General features: G+C 32.2%; 1 protein-coding gene across 2 annotated transcripts in view; it reads left to right on the top strand.

Moving 5' to 3' along the window:
• Positions 1 to 12,883, top strand: part of LOC113175910 (lysine-specific demethylase 6A-like) — a 212,960-nt gene that overhangs the window by 129,526 nt on the left and 70,551 nt on the right. For both annotated transcript variants that reach the window (XM_077794197.1, XM_077794198.1), the window contains one exon: positions 9,928 to 10,706. In XM_077794197.1, coding sequence (XP_077650323.1) covers positions 9,928 to 10,706 — 779 coding nt within the window. The remainder of the gene's footprint in view (positions 1 to 9,927; positions 10,707 to 12,883) is intronic.

Below are 12,883 nucleotides of genomic sequence, written 5' to 3'. Positions count from 1 at the left end.
AAATCATTTTAGTTATGTATATTCTGATTGCCTTCTCTGACATTTTGCCTACTGCGGTATATATGGATTCTGTTGTTACAGTATGTTGGTTTGGGGCACTATCCTCCCTTGTTTTTTCATGAGATTTATGTGTCTTTCTCTCTTGCAGTGTAGATACGAGATATTATACCTTCTGCCCTATTGTCTTATAGTATCCCTACAGGTTACCAGTACCTCATTTTTAAGGAAGAGATCAGTATTACAGTACTCAATATAACCAAATATGCAGCCATATGTCAGTTGGCTTCTATTTTTACATTTATAGTTCTGTCACTACAATAAAAAATGAAGAGTTCAGTTATCTTCTAACATATAGTCAATATGTTTGCATAATAGGTGGGCCTAGGGGGCTAAGATGTTTATGACATAGGATGTGAGAATATGGAGATTATATGACTAGTAAGAGGGTAATTATAAGATGTTAGTAGGATGTTAGTAGGAGAAATGAGAGAGAGAGAACCCTATCCAAGACTCTGTCACGTTGGCAACAGGATAACTGTTAGCACCCTTCGTAGAGAAACTTCTGGTGCAGCCAGGCCACAAGGACCTTGCTGACATCTTACCAGGTCCTTAATGTTGTCTCTTGATAGAAGCTGCAATATCCCAGTTTTGAAGTGGTGGCAGCCTCAAGCCTATATGTACTCTGATGTTGGGCTGTGGAGCCCCCAACATATACATTGATGAATAAGGAACCCCAGTGTGTGGAGCGGTGTGCCCCATGCCTGTCCTGCATCTCCAGGTTACGGTGTAGCTATCTTTCTTCTTTATTAAAATTTTTTGCTAGCATAATCCCGCTTTTATAATAGCACCATTCCATAGGTTTCAGTATGTCGTAATCCACTTCCATTGAAAATGGAATTAAGAATCACGAAAGATTCTTATTTTTTCTTTTATAATTTCTTCATTGACCCACTGATAATCAAAGACCTTGTTATTTAATTTCCATGTTTTTGTAAGATTTCAGAAAATCCTCCTGTTACTAATTTTTTATAAGACTGTGATACAAAAGGTTATTGATATGGTTTTCGTTCTTTCAAATTTGTTAAGACTTATTTTGTGATTTACCATGTAATCTACTCTGAGAGTGTTCAATGTACAGTTGAGAAGACTGCACGTTTTATACCTGTTGGATAGAATTTTCAGTGAATGCCTCTTTACCATTTGGTGTAGAATCCGGTTTAAATATGATGCTGCTTTGTTGATTTTCTTTCTGGAAGATCTGCCCATTGATGAAAATGCACTGTTGAAGTCTTCTAAAATTATTTTATTGCAGTCTACCTATCCCTCAAATCTGTCAACATTTTATATTTAGGTGCTCTGATGCTGGGGCATGTTTACAGTCACTTTATTTTGTTGCAGATTTTTTTCCATTTATCACTCTGTAATGCTTCTCTTTGTCTCTCTTTACTGTTTATCTAATTTAAATGTTGTTCTTCCTGCTCTGGGTTTTCTATTTTCATGGAATGTCACTCTCCATTCCTTTACTTTCATTGAATGTACATTCTTACAGTTGAACAGAGTCTTTTATAGGCAGCATGTAGAGATGGGTATTATTTTTTGATCTATATTCAACCACAATGTAATTTGATTAGAGAATTTAAGTTTTTTATATTGAAGGTAAACATTGATAGTAAAGGATGCCATTTTGTTAATTGTGCACTGTTTTGTAGATCTTTCTCTACAGTCTTTCTTTGTGATTAAATAATTTTCTCTATTAATATGTAAGTATCTGCACTTTTTATCGTTTAATGTATCAGTTACAGATATTGGTTTGTGGTAAGCTGAGGCTTAAAGAAACCAATCTATTGGTAAAAAGAAGTTATAGGAAGCTGATAGCAACTTGTCATTGATTGCAAAAGATGAAATTCTACATTTTAATACAACTTCCCCATTTAAAAATTTTAATGATACACTTTAAATATTGTATATCCACATCCATTCGTATTGTATATGCTTAACAAATTGTTGTTACCTCCTATATTAAACTAGTTTTGTCTTTTTAGTCTTCATTTTAAGGATATAAATGGCTAATGCATCATCATTACAGTATTTAAGTATGCTAAATTTTACTGTACAGGTTTTTTTAAACCAGTGAGTTTTATACCTTCATAGTCTTTGTGTTACTGTATATCCTTTTCATTCAGTTCAAAGAGCTCCCTTTAGCATTTTTTGTAAGACAGATCTTTCTTACAAAACTTTGAATAACTTCCTTAGCTTTTGATTATCTGGAGAAGCTTTTTATCCTTCATTTCTGAAGGAGTTTGGAAGAGATCCATTCTTGAATAGCATGATTTTTGTTTATTACAATTTAAAAAAAATTTTCTAGTAATAATACTAATTATATATATTAACAAGATTGGGAGATTTCAGAACATGAATACTATGTGTAATGATTGAAATCAGAATTACTGTTTTTGTCTACTCAGTATTAATTATTTCTGTTGGGAACATTCAAAATCTTGTTATTAGGCTGAAGAATACTGTTAAAAAAAACCTTTGTAAAGCAATAATCATCATCCTGTATTAACAGAATACTAGAACTAATTCTTTCTAATTGAGTTGACAGTTGTAATCCATTCTCTCTCTTCTACCCTTTCATCCTGTTATGACTTCTCTTCTGCTCCCTACTTCTGTGAGATCAACTTTTTTAGATTCCAGTATGAGTGAGAACATGTAGTATTTGCTTTTCAGTGCCAGGCTTCTTTCACTGAATATAGTATTCTCTTTGCTTATCCAAATGTTGTCAGAAATGAAAGGATTCATTTCTTTTTATGGACGAATAGTATCCCGTTGATTTTGTATTTCATATTTTAAAAATCCATCTATCTGCCTATGGTTTCCTAGATTGATCCCATGTCTTGACTGCTATGACATGGAACTGTCTCATTATTGTATTTGTATTCTTTTTTTTTTTTGACTTATTGCCTTCAGTGGTATTTATGAATCACTTGTATTTTTATTTTTGTTGGCTATTCTTTTCCATCATGGCTATACTAATATACATCTGACCCATAGCATGCAGCTTCATTTTCTCTCCATTCTCACCAGCATTTATTTTTTTAAATTATTCTTGCTAATAGCTATTCTATATTGGGTAACATTATTTATTTAATTTGTATTTTCATCATGATTAGATATTTTGAACATTTTTTTCATGTGCTTTTTTAGCCATACTTTTGGTAATAAATGTGTATTCATGTCATATAGCCAAAGGTGGATTCTTTGATATTTTACAGCCCAGAAATTTGAATTCTGTATACATGCTGGATATTAACTTTTTTATAGGTTTTGGTAACTTACAAATATTTTCTCCCACTTTCCTGATTGACTCATCAGTCTGCCAAAGTTTTGTTGTTACTGTTTGTTTGTTTCTTGTTTTCTTTTGTTGTTGTTGTTGTTGCTTGTAAAACCTTTAAAAAAATTTTTTTTAGTTGTAGATGGACACAATACATTTATTTTGTTTATTTGTATATTTATTTTTGCATGGTGTTGAGGATTGAACTCACTGCCTTGCACATGTCAGGCAAGTGCTCTACCACTGTGCATCAATCCCAGCCCTTATAAAGGCCTTTTATGTGAGATTATCCCTTTTGTTTAGTTTTCCTCTTGTTTTTTGGGGCTTTCAGAGGGTTGTCTGAAATTATACATGGAGTATAATCTCCCATTCTTATGGTTGTACATGATGTGAAATTACATTGGTTATGTATTCATAAACAAACATACAAAAGTTATGACCAATTCATTCTACTCTTTCCAATTCCCATTCACCTACTCTTCCCCAACTCTTCCCTGTACAGTCCAGTGAATCTCCATTCCATATCCCTCCCCCGATTGTGAATCAGCATTCACAATCAGAGAGAACATTCAGCCTGTGGTTTTTAAGATTAGCTTATTTCACTTAGCATGACAGATTCTAGTTCCATCCATTTACCAGCAAATGCTCTAATTTCTTTCTTCTATAAGGCTGATTAATATTCCATTGCATTATCTATTTCATATTTCTTTATCCATCTGTTGAAGGACACCTGGGTTGGTATTATGAATTGAGCTGCTATAAACAATGATGTGGCTATATCATTGTAGTATGCTGATTTTAAATGCTTTGGGTAAAGACCATGGAGTGGGAGAGCTGAGTTAAATGGTGTTTCCATTCCAGGTTTTCAGAGGAATCTCCATACACCTTTTCACTGTGGTTGTACTGTTATGTGTAAATTAAAGAACTGCTCCAGAGAAACATTTGTTTCAAGGAAAAAAATTAGGAGATAGGTATCTATCTTTTTATCCATAAGAAGCAGTATACTAAAAAGGAATTTTTTACCCAGAGTACACCTACTTAAAAAATAACAAAAGATTGCAAATAACCTGAAGGTGTACCTCAAATCCGAATTCAAATCAAAGAGAGCTTTATTTACCTGATAGGAACTATCTCCCACCTATAGACTGAAGCTCTCTGGGAGAACAACAATTTCCTGGCCTGTGTCTTGGGAATTTAAGGACAAAAAAACATAGCTTAGTGACTTTCCTTAGTGTCATGCAAGCAAGCCAATCATAGAAACTAAGACAGCAATTAGCATAGCAACTTAGAGACAATCACATCTAGGTTTGAGCAGGTGGTTTGCCGAAGTCTGGCTGGGCACAATTCATGAGCCACTTATCAAGCGGAAATGGACTTTATTTTTAGAACACACACCCTATCACAGGAGCTCTTCAGGAATTCCCTCAGAGCCCAACTGCCACCACTGGCTTTCCACAAGCCTCTCACCCCCCCACCCCCCACCCCCATCCCACCCTCCCATCACACACACACACACACACACACACACACACACACACACACACACACACACACTCCTGCTCCTGAAGCCGATTGGCTGGGTCGTGTGGGCGGAGCCAAAAAGTCCTCCAATGAGCAGAGCCAAAAAGTCCTCCAATGAGCAGCTCTGCGGTCTGAAAGGGCGGGGAAACAGCCCAATGAGCATCACTGCAGAGGAGCCAATCAGCTGGCAGCTTGAAGTTTGGTGGGACCCCTTTGGCTATGGTTCTCAACATTAGTTGATTTGTGTTCTTTTTGCCAATTAAATATTTGGAGTTTTTCCTAGTTGGGTTACTATAAATATTATAGGTAGTGATGCTATGTTTAAAAATGTTTCTGTGAATATTTTGTTTCATTTCTCTATCAAGAAATGGAATTACTGGGGCTGGGGTTGTGGCTCAGTGGTGTAGAGTGCTCACCTAGTATGCAGGAGGAACTGGGTTTGATCCTCAGCACCACATAAGTGTTAAGTAAAGATATTGTGTTAACCTAAAACTTAAGAATAAATATATTTTTTAAAAAAGAAATGGAATTACTATCATGAGGTAAAGATTTGTTTAATTAAAAAATTATTTTGTTCTAATGTGCTAAACCATTTTTTACGTTCCTGTCAGCAGTATATAAAGTTGTATTTCCTTTTACTTTCTCCTTCTCTTCCTCCTAGCTCTCTACCTCTCTCTCCCTATTTTTTTTTTTTGTACCAGAGATTAAACGCAGAACGTTTAACCTCTGAGCTTCATCCCCAGCCCTTTTTCTTAAATTTTATTTAGAGAGAGGGTCTTGCTGAGGCTGGGTTGAAATCAGGATTAGAGAAAGGGGAAGGCTCTGAGTCCCTCAGTCCCAGCCTCCCACTGGGATTACAGGCACTCATTACCACATCTAGAGTGTGCCGCCCCCCCCCCCTCCCCACGCGCGCCTCTCTCTCTCTCTCTCTCTCTCTCTCTCTCTCTCTCTCTCTCTCTCTCTAACTTTGCTTTCTCCCTTTGATTTTCTGTTGTCTCTTTCACCGAGTTTACTTCTGATCGGTGTTATTGCTTTTTTGGTAATTATTTTGGTTTGAAATCTCCCTTATCTTCTTAATATAATAGCTTACTTTGGTAGTCTTAGACCTTTCTTTGACAATATATTAAAAGCTATAAATAACCTTCAAGAATTACTTTATTACTTTCAGCATAAATTTTGATGCGACAATACCTTGTCAAAAATTATTTCTAATTTTTAAGAAATTTCTTAATTTGACTTATTGAAGAATTAAGGCTCTATAATTTATTTTGCAAAAACTTGGTTATTTATTAGTTTTTGTTGTTTGTGGTATTTAATGTAAACCGATTTTGTTTAGAAATATCCTTTGAATAATCTGATTTTGAGACTTGTTTTGTTATTCCTTTTATACTGACTGATCATGAATGATAGTCCATGAGAATTTGTAAACAATTTGTATTCTGTCAATGTCAAATGAAACATTTTTTACATGACAGATTAAAAGAGTTGATACTATTGCTAAAGTCTTGGATTCATATTTCTTGATTATCTGCTTTATCAACTAAGGATAATAAGCTATTGAAATCTCCAGCTCTTAATGTTGAATTATATAGTGTTTTTCACATTTATTATGGTTTTCTTCATATACTTTTAGATCTATATTTAGTAAGTTATTTTAAATTACATAATATTGACTTACCATTGTGAAATTTTATACTTTTTATTAGTTAATTCTTTCTTTAAAGTGTTCTTTGTACTAATATCTCCTTTCCAACTCCTGTAGTTACTGTTTTCGTTATGTTCATTCATCACTCCTTTATTTTGAATATATCTCTGTATTTGAAGAAAAAGAATATTTTATATACAGCATGTTGTGTCTTATACTGCATAATGATGTTTCAATCAACTATGAACTGCATATAAGATGGTAATCATGAAATTATTTTATCTAGTGATACAAATGTAGCAGTTTGTAAAAAATGCACTTTGTTGATATTTACCAACAAAATTGTCTGTAAATATATCCCCATTGTTATGCAAAATGATTTTGTTTGGCTTTGGTGTTTTTAATCAGCCTGAGAATCTCTGCCCTTTTTCTTTTATTTTTTGTTTTTTCCTTCCCCACTTACAGCGTGTGCATGTGTATTTTGCATAAAATTTGAATTTGTCTGATAAGTATTATAATTCCTTTAAATATTTTTATGTCATAAAAACAAGACACATAATATGCATATATTGATAAATAATTTTTTCTATTTGTAGCATTTTGAATATTTCCATGGCTATTCATTCAATCTTACAGACCTAATTTATTATCTGATCTACATAATTTTTGTTAGTAGTGTACACCTGTGCTACTAAGTATTTTGAGGGGGAATGTCTTTGTTTCAGGTTTGCTTATTTGTTTTTAGTATCTTTTTTAGTTGTAGATAAACATGTTGGACACCTTTATCTTATTTATTTTTTTTATGTGGTGCTGAGATCAAACCTAGTGCCTCACACATCCTAGGCAAATGCTCTACCATTGAGCCACAACCTCAGCCTTCAGGGTTGTTTTTTGTTGTTGTTGTTTTTTAAAACACAATTCTTTTTATGTATTTTATTTATTTATTTTTATGTGGTACTGAAGATGCAACCCAGCGCTGCAGCCCTCAGGTTTGTTTTTGAGGTATTATTTTACTTGACACAGAATTCTTTTTTAAAAAATTATATTTATTATACCTTTATTTTATTTATTTATTTTTACGTGGTGCTGAGGATCAAACCCATGGCTTCACACGCTCTAGGCGAGCAACCCACCACTGACTCACAACCCCAGCCTCTTGACACAGAATTCTTACCACTGTGTTTTGTTTTGTTTTGTTTTACTATGTGATTTTTCCTATAATTTAAGTCTGTTTAGTGAATCATTTCACTTTTCTCTTTAAAAATGATAAATGATTTTCCTGTTTTGGATTGTCTGTACTATAGCTTTAATAATTTGATTATGATGACTGTGGTGAAGTTCCTTTTACATTTATTCCATTGAAAGTTTAATGAACTTCTTTAAGTAATGAGGTTTTTTAAATTGAAAATTGTTTTTCCTGGATTTCTTTAAACATATATTTTTAATGATCTCTTTGAACATTTGGCAAATTTTTATTAAAAGTAGGGCATTTTTAATATTATACTTTTGGAACTGTTTTCATTCTCTTTATAAATGACTTACATCGATTATTTTCTGGAGTTATGTAATCTCCATCTTCTGCTTTTAATCTTAATTTTTAGCTTGGTAACTTAGGATTCTTCTTATTTTCACATAATTCAGAGGTCAGCTATTTATTAGTGCCAAACTTGTGTCCATAGATAATAGGTTTCTATTATGTGACTACTGATTTTTGTGTGAGTTAAGGAACACTTTCAAACTTACAATCAGGTTCTCCAGTTTCTCTTTGCTTTCACCACACAGTGAACTTCAAATGTAAGAACTGGTAATTCAGAATGCTTTGCTCTGTAGCAGAAGAATCAATAAAATTGTTTATACCTTCTGATAGTTTAAGAGTAAATTTTGATGATAATTGGTAAATTTTGAAAATATATTTATTTAATAAGAATTCTTTATTGCCAAGGTTTTTCTTTATTTTCTTAAACACTGACATTCTGTGCCATTTTGCATGAATCCAGTTTTTAAAAATTATGTATATATGTACTATATATATATATTTCTGATTAGAAACATTTTGTTATTTCATGATCTTTTCAGTTTTGCATACCACCAAATTTTAGAGTATGTGTAACTTGTGACTTTAATTTTTTTTAAATCAAAGCTTGTTTCTGACAATTGCCCCTTTATATCAAAGCAAAAAGACTTTTATCTTGCTTCTAAATAATTCTCAATTCACAAAGCAATCATTCTAATGTGTTCTCTGTCCATTCTGAAGTTCCACTAAATATTGGTATTGAAAGTTAAGAATGTGTTAATATGTGGGCAGGGGTTGTGGCTCAGTAGTAGAACAGTTGTGTGACGTGTGTGAGGCTCTGGGCTTGATCCTCAGAACCACAGATAAATAAAAAGTAAGTAAATAAATCAATAAGGTTCATTGACAACTAAAAAATATTTTTTTAAAAAAGAATATGTTAATATGTAATTACAGTTTTACCCCAATAGTTTTTGTATATCAGTAGTATTTGGGGAAATTATTAGATTACGGTTGCAGTATTCCCTTATTTAGGAAGTATTCCTGAGAAATTAATTTATTAGTTATTTTGGAATTAAATATGAATTATCATAATGCAGTTTACAACATCAGGAAAATTTTGGATAAAAATTGCTTAATTGATTTATATTTTCAGTCTATGAAATAACTTCTCTTCATCTAAAACACAATATTATTATTTATAAGACTGCTTTTTAAAAATTACTGAACAGTTTTAGTATATTCTAACTTTTGAATTTAAGAAAAGAACTATTATCCGATCATTAGTTGGGGACATTGCATTTAGAATGTCTTTACCTGTTTGGGTGATTTGAGAGTAGAAATTCTTAAATAAGTTATTACTAAATATATTCTGAGATTTAGCATTTTTGCTTTTGAGGATTATTGCCATATCTATATTACAACTTTGCTGATAATTTTAAAAGTTTAATAAGTATAATTTGTATATTAAACTTACTGTAAATCACATTGACTTATCTTTTGTGTTCATGACTAGGTTAATGGCCATGAATAACTTTCTCCACTTAAATCTAAATATAGAGACATATTTTTCTTGAGATGAAAATACAAATGTCAGAATGGAACCATTTAACATTCTCAACTTATATGTGAGAAAAATTTCTTTTGCTATAATAAATGGAATTAAATTAAGTATCCCAATTAGATCATTTTACTCTGAAATTACTCATCACTTTATTTTGGAGTTAAATTATTGATTTAGGTTTTGATTTTAAATTACATTCCACATTTAGTTATTTATTTTTGGTGACTTTATTTTTAAATTTTTAATCCTCATTGTTGTTCTGTATATGTATTTGGAGCTTTGCATAATTTAATATTTAAACCAATTTTACTTCTTTCCTTTCCTTTTTTTTTTTTTTTTTTTTTTTTTTTTAGGGGCTTCATAAAGGTCAGAGTTCACATTTGGCAGGATCTAATGATGAACAACCTCTCTTTCCTACTGGGTCTACTCAGTATCTCCAGGCAGCTTGCACTAGTAGTCAAAATCAAAATGGACCTCACACTCTGCCTAGAAATTCAGTACTACAGGGGGATACTCTCAATCACTTCTCCTCTCATATTGCTACCTCAGGTGGACAAAAAGGTATTACCTTTACCAAAGAGAGCAAACCTTCAAGAAATAGATCCTTGGGGTCTGAAACAAGGAGGCAAGATGGAGATACATCTAATAGCTATGCTGGTGTCAAGGAACTTTCTAATCATGTACATCAGGCGACAACAATTTCTATTTCCAGTCTTAACCATGGAGATTCTATATCACCAAATTTAATAATTTCGGACAATCCTCAGCTTTCTGCCTTGTTAATTGGAAAAACCAATGACAGTGTGGGCCCTGGAACTTGTGAAAAAGTCAATAATACTCATCCAGCTATTCATACAAAGACTGATAATTCTGTTGCCTCTTCACCTTCTTCAGCCATTTCCACAGCTACACCATCTCCAAAGTCGACTGAGCCGACTAGCACACACAGTGTTACCAGCCTTAATAGTCCTCACTGTGGGTTACACACGATTAATGGAGAAGGGCTAGAGAATTCACAGAGCTCTACAAAAATAGATCTGCCTATAATTAACCTCAAATCTGATCCTCAGATTATACCATCAATGTCTGTATCCATATACTCCAGTTCAACAGAAGTTCTAAAGGCATGCAGGTTAGTGTGGGAAAGTTCATCAAAAAGTGAAAATGGGAGTTGGGGTTTAAGAGATAGAGCACTTACCTAGCATTCATGAGGCAGTGGGTTCAATTCTCTGCACCATATAAAATAAAATACATTTTTATTTATAACCAAAAAAATTAATATTTAACAAAAAAAGTGAAAATGGCTGACTGTTGGCAGCTCAAAAGTCTTGATTTTTATCTTAAAAAAATGAAAATAGAATTTTGTTTTTTTGAAGTGTAGCAAAAAATCATATTACATATCTAAAATAATAATTTCATAAGTAACATTGTTATTTTATACTTTACCAGATGTCAGAAGCATATATTTATAAAGCATTACTTGAGAGATTATGTGTTTGGTTAGTATTACTGACTTTTATTGATTATCAAAGTCATCAGCTTCAATGTGATTACCTTTTTCTGAGGATTAAAGAATTAATTTTTAAAAAGGAAAAGGCAGAAGTGGAGGGGCAAAGAGGAATGGGGAGTTGAAATCTGAAAACTAGGGATAAAATTATTCTTAGCCCAAGTAGTAACTAAGTGGTAAATAACAATCTTCCATCTAGTTGTTCTATGAGAACCAATTAGAAGAGTTGATAGTGGTACCTGTTCTGAGGAAGTTTGTGAACCCAGAAAATGGAAAGGAACATCTTTTAAGAATGTTAATTTTCCTGATAAAGAAATTTTGATAAGAAAGATGACTAAATCATTGATGAATTTATCTAAAGAGTATCTTTTATTTCTGTAGTAAACAACAAGAAAATGTAAATGAAAATTGAAGTTAGATATTTTAAAATTAACTATTTTAAAAAGCAGTTTTACATATTTATAGATTTCTGCAATAAGCAACTTCCTGAGTCAAAAAGCTATTAGAATGGAGTAAACTTAATCTTTCCCATAGCTACCTTTTCTGCTGCTTCATTATTCGACTATTGGACTCTTGTAGTAAGGTCTAATTATATCTCTTGAACAATTTAGTGCACATATAATGGGAAGATAATTCTTTTTGTTGTCTGCAGGCCTATCCACTTGCATTAGGATTGGGGAATATATATTTTAACAGGAAAAAACTTGTACAATTAGTGACATAAATATCTTCTTTAGATCTGTCCTAATAAATAAGAATTATTAGATGTGATTGTTTGCACCGTTTATGCAGATAATCCTTTAATTTTGTATTCCTAGTCAGTTTTTCTTTTCTTTTGCAATGGGGTCTGTTTTTGGTTCCAAAGCTGGTCTCAAACTCCTGACTCTTTACGTATACAGAATTTTTGTTTAATTTATTTTAAATCTGTCTTGTTTATTCATCTTGGTAGCAACATAGAAGTCTGTTTCTTTTAAGATTTATTATTGTAATTTGTAATAATTCAAGTAATTGATTCGGTTGTGGGTCATTTTTTCTAATACAATCTTTCTTTTTTGAAATGAGTATCTACATTTTCCCATTACTTTACTTTCCTATAAAAGTAAATTCATTTTTAAAATTCTGTTATATAACTGTAGAAATACAGTTCTAAAGTCATTATTTCCTAAGCTCTTATTCATATTGAGGTATTAAATAAGCTTAACTTGGTCTCAAAATAAATTAGGTTAAGAAACTTTTCTAGTACAATTAAATACTTGACTCATATTTTGAGACATCTCAAAATATTATTAATCATATGTCAAACAATTATTAGGTGATTGTTGTGAGAATAGAGTTGAATGTACAGAAACTAAGATGACAATGACTTCTCTAGGAAGTATAATGAAGTATGTAGTTTATCATTGACTGAAATGCATGATTTTATATATTATTTTTTCCTTCTAGCAAGTGCAGTTATATAAAAAGTAGAGGCTGGGGTTGTGGCTCAGCAGTAGAGCACTCCCCTAGCACATGCAAGGCACTGGGTTCAATCCTCAGCACCATATAAAAATAAATAAATAAAACAAAGGTATTGTGTCCAGTTACAACTAATATTAAAATAATAATATAAATTTAAAATTTTTTTTAAAAAAAGAGTAGCTGACGTATAGTTCAGCATTGAAGGCCATATTTTATTGTATAGAGACTATTATTGTCATGAAACTGTCCTAATAACGATATTTGAATTGTCCTGTAGATAAAGTATTTTCTGTTTTTTAAAAGTTATTTGGGAGCTGGGGTTGTAGCTAGGTTGTGTTAAGAAA

This window comes from Urocitellus parryii, chromosome Y (genome assembly GCF_045843805.1).
Source record: "Urocitellus parryii isolate mUroPar1 chromosome Y, mUroPar1.hap1, whole genome shotgun sequence".
Taxonomy (NCBI): Eukaryota; Metazoa; Chordata; class Mammalia; order Rodentia; family Sciuridae; genus Urocitellus; species Urocitellus parryii.
Note: the sequence above shows the minus strand (reverse complement) of the source record. Positions and strands in the feature narration are given on the sequence as shown.